Raw genomic sequence first — 16,885 nt, forward strand, 5'->3', positions numbered from 1 at the left:
ACTAATTGGATAATACTTGATCCAAGCTTAATTTTTAGGGGTGAGAAAAATAGAAGTAGGAAATATGAGATTTTAAGGTTTTTATTTTTAAAGTGGCACAAGTAAAATTTCAATCCGTTTATTTCTTTTCAAAATCAATAAAAAAGAATTTAATTATTGATTCAGCCAACAAAACTTTTGACATGTAAGGAAATATTCATGGTTCATAAGAAAAGTGATAATTTTGTTATATAGGATAGGTGTTTATTTTTAGGTTTTATTTTGGCAAGAAGAATGGAAATGGGTAAAAATGAAAAATTTATTAATCTAATAGATAAATTACAAAATATAAAAGTTATTAAGAGTTTTAACCATTGAATTAACAAAATTTTCATTCTCACCCCTTTTTATCATTCTTATTAAGTAAAGCCTAAATCCCTTTAGTGATTTTTTTAATTGTATGTTATAGACTATTAATTTTTTTAATACTTAAAATTCTAAATATCTTATTTTAATAAAAAATAACGTGTCATTATTTATTTACTGAGTAAAATTTTAAAGATTTTAAATGTTAAATAACATTAAAATATACATGAAAATAATTTCCAAATATTTAGTAAAAAATTATTATTTCATATAAAAATAATTTTAATAATTTGTAATTATTTATTAACTTTATAAATATCAAGTATATTTTAATTTTTATTATATATAAACTTTAATTTAATTTTTTATTTGTTATTTGATATTTTATCTCAACATCACTATTATTTTTATTATCTAAATACATATCTCGTTATTTATTTTAATTTTATTATTACAACATCTAATCACACTTTTACATCTATTTTTAATTTTATTATCATCCAAATGAATCATAAATAAGCATTGAATGTTAAAATAATTTTTTTTTTGTCAAACATCTTTTGTTTTTCATAAAATAAGCAAACTTCAGGAGTCAGAGCTCTTTTATTTAATTGGGATAAATTTCATTTGTAACTAGTGCGTAAAACCCGGCTACGCATGGTTTGTTATAATAATTTTCTGTATTCTATTAAAATTGAAGGTTTGTTACAACAATTTTCAGTGTTTTATTGAATTGGAAACTTATCAATAGCTGATGAAAACTCCAAAAACCTAGTAAAAGAAATTGAGTTAAGTACAAAAAAGAGAGCATCTAGGTAGACTGTTCCATCTTCAATTGTACTGCCATGTTTTCTAGCTTGCACAAAGTAGAAACAATGATCACACTAAGTTCAAGCTGAAACAAAAAGGTTGAAGTTATGAATTTTGGAGTAACCATTTTGTTAGAAGCGTTGATAACAAAAGAACAATGCTATTCACCTGAAACATCTTGAAAACATGCAAGACGCATCTCTTTTTTTATTTTTTCTCTATTATGGTGTCAGCACAAACTTCCGATTCTAAAACCTATAATACAAAGTATATGACATAAAGGAAAAAAAAAAAAAAACTAAGTAATTTTTAATGAACAAAATTGTTCATGATTATAAAGAAAACTTAAAACTACCTGGAAAAGGTAGTTTGTAACAATTTCTTCTTTATGTCCTTTCAGAATTGATGCCTGTATCAAAGTATTTCAATCAAGTCTTTAGCATGAAAAGATGGGTAATATTACATGATAAATTTTACTGAATTCATACTTTTACCTTCATCAGGGCATCGATAAGGATCCAATATAATATTTAACTCTTTTTCCCTTCTCAAGAGTTTTGTAAACATCTCTGAACATTGCACCTCAAATTAATATATAAACAGTAAAAAAAAACCAAACCTCAAACCAATAAAGTTATTTGATATTACGTTTCTAATTAACCAATACACACAGTCCAATAAATTGAGAAATAAGCAAACAAAAAAAAAACATAATCACACAGTTGAAAAGAAATAGAGAAAAACGTAAAAAAAAAAAACAGCAATACAAAAACCAAAGGCTCAAATTTAGATTTGCATATATATATATATATATATATATATATATCTGAATGTTTGTATGTGCTATAGACAACTAAGAATTTGAATGTTTGCATATATCTGAATTTTTGGACATGGTGTTAATACATTTATCTGAAATGTTCCATAAAGCAAACTTCTATAATGACTTAGTCTTGTTCTATAGACAACTAAAAATCTCTTCGACGCAAATTTGATAAGAATAAACTTGATTGTACAATAGAACAACAAATATAGCATGGTAAGATCCAAATTACAAAAATCATGATCCATTGAGAACAAACTGTGTCAAAAAGATAGGAGCGAAAAACAATGTTAATTGGAAAAATTTTAAGAATTCAAAATTCTGATACTAACCAGAACTAATAACAATGATTTTGAGTGCTTTGGATCCTGAAGAGAAGATTTCCACACCAAATGCTCATCAGGAAAGTTCCATGCTCTTAAAATTCTTCCTCTTGATGAAAGGGTAATGACGTCTGCAATAATAAAATTTATTCAAAACTTAATCAAACAATCATTTAATCAAACAAAATATTTGATCACAAATCAACATACAAAAGTTGGAAACTAAATCAAGTAATACAATTAACCTAACAATCAAAGACCAACTCAAAATTTAAAACTAAAGCCATCTAAGAATTTTCTTTTAAATTAGACAATGATATGGGCGTACTTACATTTTCCAAGAACAATATCAATTCCATCAATAACAACAGTAGGCCTAAGCACACATGTCTTCAAATTACATAAAATAACCAACCATAAATTCAATAAATAAAATTGATAAACCTTTAAAAATCATATATGTAATCTCTGATTTTACATTTTTCTTTTTTTTTTTTTATTTCATTTTGTTAAAATATAACGCATGTCAGACAAAAACCACCAGGGCTTTGGTCATGATAGCCTTTGCCCTTATCAGCCAAATATAGATAGTTCTAAATCTTATGTTTGGGTCTAGTAAAAGCTGAGAATTTTTCATGGAGAAATAGGATTAAATGCTCAACTGGCAAAGTTTATAATTTTTTCATGAAACTTTCAATTTTCTCAGCTACATCATACAAATTTTTCTCTTTGACTTCATCTAAAAATAAACAGTATGTCTGATATTTTGGTGTTATAACTTTTCTAATCATCTCTTCAAACAAGTTGTAAGCCCATTCAAACTATAGTGCACAACTGGAGATATGAACAATTATAAACAGAAATTGGGAAACAGAAAACAAACATGTAATACACCAAAGCTAGAACATGTTCAAAATACAGTATCAAAGCAGGAGAAATATAGAAATAAAAATGCAAGCAAAAAAAAGTAGAAGTAAATCCAACTTGTATAGTGGTTGTAGGTTTATTTATACTTCTTTATGGTTTCTTTTGAGAAGAACCATTTTATTCATTTGACTCAACTCAAATCAGTTTTTTCCCTCTAGTTGAAATCATTATTAAAGCTAAGCTTTTCTTTAAGCAATGCTACCTACAACAAAATTAAAATTCTTCAAACCAATTAAACCTTGAAAATGAACATTAAAGTAGTTTAGTTGACATTTTCTTTGCTTTCAGCGCATCCAACCATATAATAACCAAACAATTTTGCTAATTGTCCAACCAAATTTCCAACTGATCTTGAAACAACAGAAACAAACACTTTCTTCCCCTTTTTGGGCTTACATACCTCGAAGAATCCAGCATAGGTTTACCTCTGTTTCACCTCTGCTTTCACCTAGTCTCTCTCATAAACCAAAGAATTAAACGCTTAGGTAAGTTCATGTTCATAAAACCCCAAGGCCATACTCAATTATCATTCTCAAAACACTTTCTTCCAAAATGCCAAATATATCAAACATTATTCATGAGGAAAAAAAATTACTTTCACTATTCAAGCACCAATAATTCATAACCCAGAATTAAAGTCACCCCTACCAATAAAAAAAAAAAAGAAAGGAACTTTGAATTGAATTATGCTGCAAAATCCCTAAATTTCCATCTAAAAACATATTCTTGGCATCCAAAAAGCAATACCCATTTTAATTTCTACTTCATAAGAGTAAATAAAAATGCAATAACTAGTATTCAAAATCAAATGAAAACATAAATTTACCAACCCACAAGAAAGAAAAGCAAATATAAGAATTATACAAAATGTGGGGTTTACCTTCAGGATTAGATTCTGTGGCCTTAGGTCTCTTAAGAGCATTTTTAAGAGCTAGGTTTGGAGAAGTTTCCTTGTTATTGTTGCTATTATCTATCTTCAAAGACAAAAAATTTTGATCTTTGCCTTATTTTCCTTCTCTTTCTTCTTCTTGTGGTTGTTGATGAGAAGGAGATGTAATCCTTTAAACAAATTATCACCCATTTTTTTCTTGCAAAGTAAAAATAAAAATACAAAGAAAGAAAGAAGAGAAAGAAAGAAGGAAAGAGAATGGGAGACTGTAGAATGTGACTTTGTTAGAGATAGCCTGTAAACAAATGTCAGACTCTCTTCAAAGGAAGGAAAAAATCGTGGAAAGAAAAGAAAAAACTGAATATGTGTAAGCGTAAGGATCCTTTAATTAGTATAAGTCTCTTTTTAATTTGATTTCATTCTTAAATTTTAAAAGAAATTTATTTTTATTATTCCATCAAATAATTTTTTTAACACTAATATAATGTGTATGTTACAAATTACGTGCTTGGATTTTTTCTTATTGTTACTTGTTAGCAAAAAAACAAAAAGTATAGGATCAAAATGATATTATTTTAAAAGATTAAAGATGAAAATGAAATTATTCATAAATTAGGGACAGATGAAAAAAGAATTAAATGTTAGGGATCATAGATGAAATTTAACTATTTAACTGTTTCCTTCTTTATTCATTTTTTTCGTCGGACCCGTCACCCGCTTGAGCCTAAAAACAAAAAAACCCTAAACCCCAATAGCTAATAGCTCCCGCCTCCTTCAAAATCTCTCTCTCGTCGAATTCCGAATGGACGAGAAACTCGAAACGGCCGAGAAAAAGGCAAAGCGCTTTGAATTTTTTTTTTTTAATTTCCATTAGTCTTTTCAGCAAGTATTGCATTTTCTTTCAGTCTGTTTGCTGAATTGGGTTAGTATTTAGCAATGGGCATTGATTGGAGTAATTTTTAAATAAAATGTTAAATTAATTGAAATTCAGTTTTTATTGCTTTAAAATTCCAACAGGTTCTTGTTGAAATCGTGAAGTTAGTTCAAAAGAGAGGACTGGAAGGAACAAAAGGAGGATGGAAGGATTTTTTGAATACTTATGACAGAAAGCTTGGTGCTTCTTTGAGTGATCCCTCTAGGAGGTCCAATGATGTCTTAGTATCATTCCTCAAGACATTTACAAAAGATGATGATTTGAAGGTAAACTCATAATTGCTGTTTGTTTTCAATTACTGTATTTTGTTTAGTAATCAGGTTTCGAGGATGTTGATGTTGTGTTTTTCTTTCTTTCGCTTGTTGGCAGCTTTTTGATAGAGTGTTGCAAAGTCATTCAAATAGGAACATAGTGGAGCAATTTAGAAAACAATCTCAGGATAATGAATCCCCTGAGCAGGTATGCTAGCATTTTTGTGAGGCAATCCGTTTTGTGAGTAGTTCCTTAGTACCAGTTTGTGATTGGTCTTGTTAATTAGTTATTGTGGCAGTGCAGAGGCTTGTTCGTTTAACTCTGGAACACCCACAATATCCACTAGATTATATGTTCCCGACAGGTGATGAGGTTCGTTGCCACTATCTCTTCCTAGTTTTTGCCTTCATCTGATTTATGCTTGTTTCCATTCTTCAGAATCCTTATATAGTTATATAATGATTCTTTTGGTGCAGGAATGGATCGTTACCCAGGCCCCTAAAAAATCCCGGATGATGAAATCAAATTCAATGGTTGCTGTTGATTGTGAAATGGTTCTTTGTGAAGATGGCACTGAAGCATTAGTGAGAGTTTGTGTTGTAGATCGTGATTTACAGGTATCAAGTGGATTTTCTTTATAGAATTTAAAAAAAAAAGGACCTTTGTTGGCAAAAAAGAAAAAAAAAAAGAACTTTGATGCTACAGCATCATAATGCAAACTAACGTCCAACATACCACCTCAAAAGAATGCAAAACTTGCTGTGGACTCTCCTCTTCTGTGTTTCTAATTTGTCAATTTGTATCCTCTGCTTACTTTGAGCTCAAGGGAAGTTAATTGTTAATCATCATTTCTTTATCTTGCATAGCTAAAAAGAAACCTTTTGTTTTTGGTCTTTGTTTCTTTCAGGTCAAAATTGATGAACTTGTAAAACCAAACAAAGCAGTGGCTGATTATCGTACTGAGATTACTGGAGTTGCTGCAGGAGACTTGGATGGTGTTACTTGTTCAGTGGTAGACATACAGGTATGGGATGGCTAATTTTTCTTTTTCTTGGATCTCCTTCAGTGTTGTTTGTCTGAGCAATGGAGTGCATTTCGTAGAAATCCATGAAGAAGCTGTTATCCAATGGAACTATTTTAGTGGGACATGGTTTACAAAATGATTTGCAAGGTATGTTGCATAACAGCTAAAAGTTTGAATTCATTTTAATTGACGGTAGAATCAGTTGCCTATGAGACTTATATTTTTCCTATATGGTGCTTTTAGCTATGATTTCCTTTCTTAACCTTTAAATGTTATTATTTTTTGGATACAGTGTTGAAGATAGACCATGCAAGAGTGATTGACACCTCATATATCTTCAAATATTTGGATGCACCTATCTATAGAAAACCATCTTTGAATAACTTGTGCAAGGCAAGTACCAGATAGTGTCCTTTTTCTTTTTTAAAAACTTCTGATGGAAAGAAACTGAAATACTAAATGTGATGTTTTTGCATGTTTTACACTTATCAAATTAAATACTGCATTGTTTTTCCTTTTTGGCTACTTAAGTGTGTGTGTATATATATATATATATATATATATATATATATATATATATATAGCTCTTTGGGATGTTTTATGAATTGCTTGTCAATAAAATCCCCTTTATTTTACTCATTACTTGACCACAAATAAGACTGCTTTGTTCTTAGTTAAGACCTTGCATGGTGGTATAGAAGGCAAAAGTCTAGTGATAGTTTTAGATGCTTGTCTTAACTGTTCTTTACATTTTGTTACAGTCTCTACTGGGATATGAAGTTCGAAAGCCAGGTGCTGCCCATAATTGTCTAGATGATGCATGTGCTGCAATGAAACTAGTTCTTGCTAAGCTAGAGCGTGGTGACATTCCACTGGTTCAAGAAGATGTATGGACATATCTCTGCTGGTTATCTGTATTTTAAACTGTTTATTATTATTATTAACTATGTATCTTTATTTTTTTCTGGAAAACCAGGTAACTCAACCAGAAATGGAGAAGCTGCTACTCCACAGAATACCGATCAATGTTCATAAAGAAGAAATATCCAGAGTCATTCCTGGAGCTGTTGCAATTGAAGTAAAGGTTGATCATAACCTCTTTTCTCTTTAGAAATCCTTGCCTAGCTTTTCTTTACCTTGGAGTGCTGCAAATCTTATGTTTAAAAGATTGAGACTAGTGAAGTGATGGTTTCTTTTGAGATATTCTGTATGAAAAATTGATTAATTGGGATAGTTAGATTGAATATTTTCTGGTTATTAAAAGTATTTTCTCAAAGACTCTGATAAACTGCGTTTCTACTATGGCACTTGAAAGATGAGCTAAATTCTTAAAACTCAATCAACCCTGCATTATGAAAGCTGTTCCCAGGTGACTGCATTGTCCTTAATCCAAAGTCTTCTATATTCCAAAGATGAAGTGCCAGAAATTACCTGTCTTATATATATTTTGAAGTTTAAAGAATTGGATAATAACTTGGTCTTTGACAAGCACTCTTCCTTCAAGTTCTCTTTTCTTAATCTTCACTTATCCTTGCTGAGTTTCTAATATGGTGAATTATTTGTTTTTGCAGCCATCTAAAAAGGTTCAAGGTCGCCATTACTCTGCGTTTGCAGTCTTTAATAGTCCTCAAGAAGCAAACCAAGCATTTGAAAATGTGGACGGTAATGAAGAAAAGGTGAATATTGTTTACAACACACCCTGGTTTTTCATTTAAAGCGCCAGGTTTTCTTCATGATATGTCAATGATCTTTTCTTCTTCCACAACATTATGATGTTTTTCATTGTGATGGATATTTTTGAATGTCAATGCCTTAATTTTTTTTGGCCATCAATGTCAATGCCTTAAATAAGAATACATTTTTGTCTTTCATGATAACTTTAGGTCTTTTTTTATGTCTTATGTCAGGATTCATCCGGACTACCTCAGAAACTAGTTAGATTTCAGTTTGGCAAGGGAGTAACTGCTAGTTTATACATCCGAAAAATGGCACAGGATGATTTTCACCATCAACTTTTATCAAATAAAAGAGCCTTCCAGGGTGAGGAGAAATCTAGCGAGTCCAAAAAGCTTAAGACAGATCAGAAAATTGTGGAGACAAGGGAAAATTCCAATCAACTTGATGATCACTTAAATGAGATTGAGCGATTGAAGCAAGAACTGAATGAGAAAGATGCTCGAATTGTTTGGCTGGAGAAATCTATTGAATCCGACAAGGTTAAGACAGATCAGAAAACTGTGGAGGTGACAACGGCAACTTCCAATCAACTTGATGGTCACTTAAAAGAGATTGAAAGGTTGAAGCAAGAACTGAAAGAGAAAGATTCTCGAATTGTTTTGCAGGATAAGATGATATCTAACCTTCTAAAGAAGGTTGATGAAATGAAAAAGGTTCCTAAAAAAACCAAATAACTTAGTCATCGAATTCTTTTTCTAGTCTCATTATCTCCTATAAGTGTTTTTTCAGTTTGTTCCGAGTTAGAAACCTCATACTTTCTTTCCTCAACGGATTAAAATTAATTATATTTGCATTCCATTGTGGGAGGAAGACTAGCTTCAAACATGTTTGATGGGTATTTCTCATTCTTTACTCTCAATAATGTTTCACTAATTCACTCGTCTTCACAATCTGTTTCATCCCCAAAACCCGCAAGTCAGGCTTCGGCAGCAATTGCCTTGAAATCACTTGCGCCATCGAGTGCACACTGGGGATCTCAAGTCCTGAGGAAGGTTTGCCTACTTCGTTAGTGTTTATGCCTTTGGAAACATCGTTCGATGGAGGCTCTTGTTTTTTGACTGATGAATTCGTAATTAATTTAAATTTATCAATTATAATTAGATGATTAATTACCCAAGTTAACAAAATTTAAAGTAGCTAGTTTATATATAAAGGGAAAGTAGGTCCGGTTTACTCGGACCGATGGATGACGTTGACCCAACAAAAATACATGTGCTCGAGCACGAGCCGAAAAACTCAGGCTCAAAAAAGCTTTGTAGTTTGTTATTGGAAGAAGACGCTATCCTTTGAGGGGAAAAGCAAGCAAAGGAAGAAACTTGTTTTATATATATAATAAAAAAAAAGTATAGGCTTTATATTTTTTTACTAGGGGCCCGATGGAGACCGGAAGCGGTGCCCTGGGAGGTGACGATCTATCCTCATCGTCTCCTGCAACCGCCATATCGCGGTGGACCTTCGAGGTGTCGCGGCGGCACCAGCACGTCCTGGACAAGACGGTCCCGCACATTCTGAACCGTTGGATCGGATGTCTGGCGCTGGTGTTGATCTACGCCGTACGCGTGTACTTCGTGCAGGGATTCTACATCATCACCTATGCCCTCGGCATCTACTTGCTGAATCTCCTGATGGGATTCCTTTCTCCTCAGGTGGACCCCGAGATGCAGGATGGCCCCTCCCTCCCCACCCGCGGATCCGATGAGTTTCGTCCTTTCGTTCGCCGACTCCCCGAGTTCAAATTCTGGTTCGCCATTTCACTCTTTATTTTTAGCGGTTGTGATTTGCTCAAATGATTAACTTTAATTAAAATTAAATTAAGTTTAATTGAGTTGAATCATGAGGAAGAGGATAACTTTTTTTTTTTTTATCAATGCTGATTAATGAAGAGATCATATATCTTATTATAAAAGAAAATTCTTTTTTGATGAAAAAATTTAAGATGTTTGTTGCAAGCTTTTGGTTCCTTTTTCTGAATGATCAAGTGTTTCAAAATAGCCCTATCCTCCAGTCTAAACTTACTTGTTGAGTTAGTAGGCTTTTTCTTGCCCATTGCCTATACAATCGAAGTTTCTACCCTTTCCCTCCATTCCAAGGTGCATGTCGATTGAAGCTTACTATGTTAACATAGGCTTTATCACATATTCTCACTTGTCTTTTGGATGGTGTCGCTGTGTAGAAACTTATGCCCTGAAGTGTTCACTTTTAGGGGAAGTTTATACCATGTTATAAAACTAATGGCAAAATTCAGTGTAGATTCAAATTTGAATCTTTCACGTTGAGGTCTCCTATTACCATAGTATGCACTATATAAATTCTTTTTGAATTGAGGTCGAACAAAGATCGGAGAATCAAGTTGCTTTTCTTTCTCTCTTCTACATTTTTGGCTACTCTCTTGTTCTTTCTCTGTGGCAGTTTGTAACAGTTAAAATAAAACTTAAGGTACATGTGCAGTATACACAGGGTGCCATAAAACCGGGTTTCTTTACTTTAGCAAATTTTATGCCTAATGCTAACATTTTCCTCTCTTACGTGGCCCTTTATGTGTGAAGGTACTCTATTACAAAGGCGTTCTGCATTGCTTTTGTGATGACATTCTTCAGTGTGTTTGATGTGCCTGTCTTTTGGCCAATACTCCTTTTCTATTGGTTAATGTTATTCATCCTAACCATGAAGAGACAGATACTACACATGATCAAATACAAATACGTTCCTTTCTCCTTTGGGAAACAGGTATTCCTCAATCCATCTTCCTTTGTGACTGCCGGACAGGATACTTGGTGTCCTTTTTTTCCTTTGTATATTCAATCGTGTTTTGTGTGCTTGATCATTCTAAATAAATATTATTCTTTGTTTCTTTTGTTAGCGATATGATGGCAAGAAGGCACCTTCAACAGAAAGCATGAACCTAAACGCTGCCAGGGATTAAATTCCTCAGGTATATATCACATACTACACAGTTTTGTTCTTTGGATGTTGTGTAATTTTCTTTTCCTCTTTCCTCTGGATTCATTTTTGTTTTCTCAGCTGGATTTCTGTAGGATTTGCTGCTTGTACAAGTTCTCTCTTAGGATCATCAATCACGCATTGCTTATTCGTTCATTTTCTCCAGCTTTTTATTGGATTAGCTTTTGATGTTGTGGAGAAGTTTAGCTTAGAGAAACCAAAGTACTTGCCAAAGAATGCTTTGTATGAAAGGGGCATGCAACATTTACCGTTGCCTGTACCTTCATCCAATGACATGTATTTTTACGGAAGATAATACTAATCAAGCAGTGCCGTTGGTTTACATTAAATTTTGTTTTGAATTTTACATTTGAAGTTGAAATATCCTCGTGTTCCCGAGGATGCCTTTTACTTCAGCAACCTCTGCAATATTCCTGGAATCTGGATATTCTGTTATTCTATTCCTTATTAGCATTTCCATTGCCTTGTTATTAATCGCAATTAAAGCTTTTGCATAATTTTGTGTTTCTGAGATTGACATTTGGGCTGAAGTATTTGGTGAAACTTGGTGAAACTTGCTGCTTTAAATCACTGAATTTGTTGCTGCTTTTGTAAAATCGCATCAATCTTTTTAAATTTCTCCCTTTGACTCGATAACGATTGGTGGCAAAACCATATCTGAATTGAAGAAATGAATGGAAACCATTGATGTATATAAAAGCAATCTCTTCAAACAGAATAGAGAGATTGATATAGAGGACCTTACTGAATTCAAGAACTTTGGCCTGTAATATCCATAAACTCCACAAGGAGGGTCAGAGCAAAAGTAAGCACCAGTAATATATGCAAGCGGCAAAAATGAGATGATGGCCCAAGCATAAAGGATTGTTGAAGTATTTGTGTTTCAAGGCTGCATGCGAAGCATTCCACCTATGATTGTAACATCTGTTCACATCTTCAGACATCAAAAACAACCTCTTGACAAAGGCAGTTGAAAAGGTCGGTTACTTGTGCATCTCTGCCAAGCCAGTGCTTGATAATACCAAAGTAATGAAGGTATCGCACATCAAGATGACATAGGAAGTAAATATCATTGCTGCAATCAAGATGACATTGCTCAAACGCAATTAGATTGAGATCGTGAATCAAGAGGCGACGAATGCGAAGAATCCCATTCTGAAAACTTAAATGTCCCAGAAGCGATCAATCTTCCTTTTCTTGAACTTAATACCAGCTTCTCTGAGCTTTGATACACAATGAATTAATTGTTTTCTTCGCTTATCAGCAACACGAATCGCATTTGACCTTCTCTTGAGCCACATTCTAGGTACAGGTTTGGGGCCGGAGCGTAAGAGACTTCTGAAAATATCAAGGCAATGAAGGCCACCAAGATCAGAAAAAGGGCCAAATGTGATTGTATGCCCCGGAGAGGATCCCAATCTGTTCACGTCACTCTTTGTTAATGGCTCATCCGTTGGCATTAAAGGGGCAAAGAATCCTCAGCAAATTGAATCCCCAGCAGCCATGTATGAACCAGCATTTACACAAATTTATTACCACTAAGAGTGATGATTCCTTCATAACAGGCGCGAGCTCTTTCTTCAAGTTCCTTCATGGAATCAACATACAGCTGTATTTCCTGATTGTGCTAATCCATTTGGCGTAGGCGTCTCTTGCCACGATGGTAAGGTACCAGGGAGACAATTTGAGGGACATAAGCTTTGATATCACCTTCTCTTAGGTAGCGGAGAACTCTATAGATGCTCAACCTTTCCCATGAACCTGCTGCATCATCTTGGTGTGCCTACTCAAGCTTTTCTTTGATTGATATAATCCACTCAGACTCTGGCATAGGGGCTGCCTATTCACAATTTCACCATCCTCATTGATTGCAACCTGCAGGGAATCAGATGGTTCATGCTGTTGTTTATCAGCTGCTGTTCATTTAGTTCTGGCAACTCAAGGGATTTGATGGTAACTGTAGATGATCTAGGAACTCCAGATTCCAGGTGATTAGATACCAGCTCAGGAGCTCTTTGTTGAATACAGCTACCATTTTAATTGATCAAAAGCATATCCAGAAATGATCTGGCTTGAAAAAGATGCCTCTCTATAAACAGGACAGATTTGAAACTTCTACTCTGAAATAGCAAATTTGACTCTTAAATACACAAAGTTGTTAAATAGTAGTAATTGATGTACAATACAAGGAGCTGAAATTATTTATTTAATGCTTTAATTGATCTGAACCAATTGTGTAACCCACACGGACCCCCTTGGCTTAGAATAACAGTTTCCTGATGACATTTAGGTATGATGTTTCATTCTCAGCTTTTGAAAGATTCTTTCCTTGTCCTCCAACATTTCTACTTTGTTCAACTAATCATATTCTCACTTAAGCAAAGCGGAACTCTCCAATTTTAATAAAGATACAAAGTTTATAAGTTTTCCTCAGCAACTTTTGAAAATATCTTCAAAGCGTGCAGCGGCAGATTACTTGCAAGCTTATAGTATCTCAAACAAAACTACTATTAAAAACGGTGATGCAACTTGCCTAAGAAATTAACTAAAGTTGGCTGGCCACTGAGGCTTATCAACCCCAAAACTAGAAACATTTATGCTAGCACAACACTCATACCAAGGTGGAATTTGAATAGAAAAACCAAGCATACTAATTTTCAAATGCTCTAAAATAAGCACAGGTCTCTAAGAAATTGAACAGAACATCAACCCCAAGAAATTTGATTAATTGCTTTCTGTGTACATTAATCAATTATGTTTGGTAGGAAGGAAATTGGGTAAGAACTGAATAATGCAGAGTATTGATGCGGCTTGCTAATTTCCAGGAATAATTCCACACCCCCCCCCCCCCCCCCAAGTAATGCAACAACAATAATGCTTTTAATTGTTCCTTGAAAGAGAACTAGATAAATGCTACTTGGAAAAGTACTTGGCAAATAAAGATCGAGGTTGAATTGAAATTGCAATAATCTCAAGTCACAACAATACCAGTTTTCCAGCTGCAGTTTTGATAAATGAAAATATATGTACAACAATGATAAATCCAAACAACATAAATAGCCCTACTCCTATATGGATAACTTAGACCAACAAGGAATAGAGAGGGAATTTTCACAACAAGCATCATTATTTGCATCAGTCGATCTTTGTGTTCTTCAATGGCACAAAACAGCAGCTGAGACATTTTAACTTCCAAGAACTGCTAATTGCAGAAAAGATTTCAAGCACTGCTGATCTTCTCAGTGCTTTCATTACTCCAGTAAGGTTTGATGATGTCTGCCCCATTCTTAACCGGATAGGAAGCCTCCATCGCAATGCCACACTTGCCAGTATAGGCATTAATATTACGCTCCATCCTTATGTATCCATCTTCACCCCAGCTGCTGCCCCATGAGTTCCTCACAATCCAGTAATCCTGACCATTGTCATCCGTGCCATATCCGACAGCAACCACGCCATGGTCTAAAGCTGACCCACATTCACCATTGAAAACTCCCTGAAAATGTTCAAACAATGACAACTGAGTTAATAAAGCACTCCAATTCTTGTAAAAGCTGTTAGTGACAATATGACATGTCTCCATGAACATTTTTTTTATGTTAGAAATCATTCATAGAAAGATCGATATCTTGTGGTCGGCTAAATACTAGAGTATTATTGTAAAATTAAATTATGGCTTCAAGGACAAGAACTAAATGAAATAAGGGTAGAGAAGAATAGTTCAGCTTACCGATTCGTAAAGTTGGAAAGCTCTACCACCAGCTTCAATGGCAATACTCACAGGCTGATGCGCCACAGCCTTTTTTAAAGCGTTCTCATCATATGGAATAACATCCTCGTACCCATCAATGCTAACAACCTTAGCATTCTTCTGTTAAAAAACCAAAAAAAAAAAACAAACCATCAAAATCCACAACCATTAAAAACAACCGAACTGTACTACTGTCCTAGAATTAAACTTTGGAAACCGACCCTTGTTGGATCACATTGATTATCAACGCCAAGGTAAGGATAGTCTTCTTCAGTGTCGATGCCACCATTGTCAATAATGAATTGGAAGGCATAGTCCATTAGGCCACCATTGCAACCTGCGTCGTAGGATCGGTCACAATCTACTAGTTCTTGTTCTGATAGAGAGATTAGTTCGCCAGTCACAATTTTGTTTATGCCTTCCACTGCTGCAATTGTTGAGAATGCCCAGCAACTTCCTGATCAAGTGAAAATAGATGCGGCTAAGTTGGGATTTTCTAACCAAATTTCGCTTTTGGTACTCTTGGATCCTTTGAAAACAGGCTCAGTCCAAATCCAAGGAAAACTTTAAGTGCCTATAAATTTCACTTTAATTTTGAGCCTTGGCCCAAGCTGCAATTTTATAGTCTGTTGGACTTGTCTTGTTATGACCTTGGGCTGGCCCAGCCCATTTGTTTGGCCTGATTGGGCAGGTTTATTTAATTACATAAAAAAAATTGAAGACTTTACCTTCTAAAAATAGAAAAATCTAATCTTCATAACTACCATTCCATTTTCATAACTACCATTCTGCCGCCAATCCTAGTTCGGTTTTTTATAAGAAAAAAAAAAGGAAATTAAAAATCAAATCAGAATAAACTAATAATAATTTTAATTAAATAAGTAGTATTAAAAAAATCATGAATTACCATAAAGCCTTAAGTCACTAGTAATCTGATTTTTAGTCTGATCTTAGATTAGGACACTCTGATCATTCAAAAATCATCTGTTTACGAGTAAAAAAAAAAAAAGAAGTGCATATACATAATTTATTTTAAAGTTGAAATTAAAAGAAATTTACTCACCACAATATCCTTGATCCTTGACCGGATTAACAGCTCCGTGATATCTCCAGTCTACTGAATCCGGCAAGCTGTCGGCGGTACGGTAAGCATAACGTTGGCTGGGGTTCTTAGACTTCATGACTCGACGCCTAGAATCACTCCTCGTCCCCACAAACTTAGCACGGTACTCTTGGTTAGTTAAATCAGCAAACTTGTTCAACCCAAGCTTGTATGTCCTGTTCTTAGAGTTATTATTATGTTCATCAATGAATTTCAAGTTATCCTTAAAGATCTCAAACCTCTTCTCTTGCTCTCCAACACCGTTGTATGCTTTGCCATGTTTCAAGACCCAAGATTTGTACGAGCTCATCACCTCATCATCGCTTCTCCAGCTTGATGATGATGGATGGTTTTGGTTTAAGGTTATGATGGATGTATCTCTAGCAGAAGATAAGGTGAAGAAGAAGAGAAGGAAAACAAGGGTGGAAAAGGTTATTTCCATGGGAGATTTGAAAAGGGTTGTCATGTTTCTTTGAGAGGAAGGTTGAGGAGAGTGATTTGATAAAGAAAAAGGGGAGAAAGCTTCAGAGTTTATAAAGACAATGGAAATGGTTTAATATTCAAGCGTGGAACATTATTGACGGCAAAAAGTTAAAAAAGAAAAAGGCTATTGGGTAGGAGAGGGAGAGGGAGAGGGAGAGGGAGAGGGAAGAGAGATAGAGGGGACCAAACCGAACTTGAACTTGTACATAGAAATAGGAGTAGATGGCAGAAGACAGGCTTTAGGCCCCTTGGGTCGTTCGATGTCCCAACAAAATAGAAAGACCAAAGGCCAGCCGAGTCCTTTGGAACTCGGGTAAATCAGGGGTGGGTAAGGGTTCCCCTGCGGTTTGCAGGGTTTCTTGTTGATAAGGGTTTCTCTTTACCTTCTAGTCAAATTCCAACAAAAAAGTTCAATGGAACCCAAAAAAAAAAAAAAAAAAGGAAAAGTACTGTAATTCTCTTTTTTTTTTTTTTGGTTGTTGTTGTCATTTTGAATGTCAGAATGTCCATAAATTTCTTTTGTT

At 34.2% G+C, this 16,885-nt stretch overlaps 3 protein-coding genes, 1 long non-coding RNA gene and 1 pseudogene across 12 annotated transcripts; 2 read left to right on the forward strand and 3 right to left on the reverse strand.

Annotated features, from left to right (window-relative positions):
• Positions 1–1,005: 1,005 nt before the first annotated feature.
• On the reverse strand, positions 1,006–4,512 carry LOC149516374 (uncharacterized). Of its 7 annotated transcripts, XR_016345642.1 has the most exons (6): positions 4,109–4,511; positions 2,311–2,432; positions 1,650–1,724; positions 1,511–1,564; positions 1,324–1,410; positions 1,006–1,240 (listed from the first exon to the last, which is right to left on the reverse strand). It is a non-coding gene; the product is annotated as an uncharacterized LOC149516374 (long non-coding RNA). The 7 variants fall into 7 exon arrangements; XR_016345638.1 differs by having other exon boundaries at positions 1,324–1,564; positions 4,109–4,512; XR_016345639.1 differs by adding an exon at positions 3,629–3,676 and having other exon boundaries at positions 1,006–1,564; positions 4,109–4,512.
• A 282-nt stretch (positions 4,513–4,794) lies between these two features.
• On the forward strand, positions 4,795–9,173 carry SDN3 (small RNA degrading nuclease 3). 3 transcript variants are annotated; one of them, XM_089766535.1, is made up of 13 exons: positions 4,795–4,952; positions 5,135–5,317; positions 5,421–5,510; positions 5,607–5,675; positions 5,780–5,920; positions 6,211–6,327; positions 6,405–6,474; positions 6,620–6,720; positions 7,089–7,214; positions 7,304–7,411; positions 7,899–8,003; positions 8,235–8,717; positions 8,872–9,173. In XM_089766535.1, exons 1-13 carry the CDS (start codon positions 4,920–4,922, stop codon positions 8,878–8,880), a joined length of 1,635 nt encoding a protein of 544 aa, XP_089622661.1. In that variant the 5' UTR covers positions 4,795–4,919; the 3' UTR covers positions 8,881–9,173. The 3 variants fall into 3 exon arrangements, with proteins under 3 accessions (XP_089622661.1, XP_089622662.1, XP_022741598.2); XM_022885863.2 differs by lacking the exon at positions 8,872–9,173 and having other exon boundaries at positions 4,796–4,952; positions 8,235–8,860; XM_089766536.1 differs by lacking the exons at positions 7,089–7,214; positions 8,872–9,173 and having other exon boundaries at positions 8,235–8,860.
• Positions 9,174–9,303: 130 nt separating this feature from the next.
• LOC111293119 (protein RER1A-like) lies at positions 9,304–11,480 on the forward strand. The gene is made up of 4 exons (XM_089766548.1): positions 9,304–9,805; positions 10,611–10,791; positions 10,925–10,996; positions 11,086–11,480. Exons 1-3 carry the CDS (start codon positions 9,441–9,443, stop codon positions 10,985–10,987), a joined length of 609 nt encoding a protein of 202 aa, XP_089622674.1. The 5' UTR covers positions 9,304–9,440; the 3' UTR covers positions 10,988–10,996; positions 11,086–11,480.
• A 108-nt stretch (positions 11,481–11,588) lies between these two features.
• LOC111293248 (UPF0481 protein At3g47200-like) lies at positions 11,589–13,060 on the reverse strand (annotated as a pseudogene).
• Positions 11,697–16,866, reverse strand: LOC111293118 (cysteine proteinase COT44-like). Its single transcript, XM_022885864.2, has 4 exons — positions 15,840–16,866; positions 14,998–15,233; positions 14,756–14,896; positions 11,697–14,521 (listed from the first exon to the last, which is right to left on the reverse strand). The coding sequence occupies exons 1-4, from the start codon at positions 16,342–16,344 to the stop codon at positions 14,246–14,248; spliced, it is 1,158 nt and encodes a 385-aa protein (XP_022741599.2). The 5' UTR covers positions 16,345–16,866; the 3' UTR covers positions 11,697–14,245.
• Positions 16,867–16,885: the final 19 nt, after the last annotated feature.

This window comes from Durio zibethinus, chromosome 10 (assembly GCF_047325235.1).
Source record: "Durio zibethinus cultivar Kanyao isolate XHJ-2024 chromosome 10, ASM4732523v1, whole genome shotgun sequence".
NCBI lineage: Eukaryota > Viridiplantae > Streptophyta > Magnoliopsida > Malvales > Malvaceae > Durio > Durio zibethinus.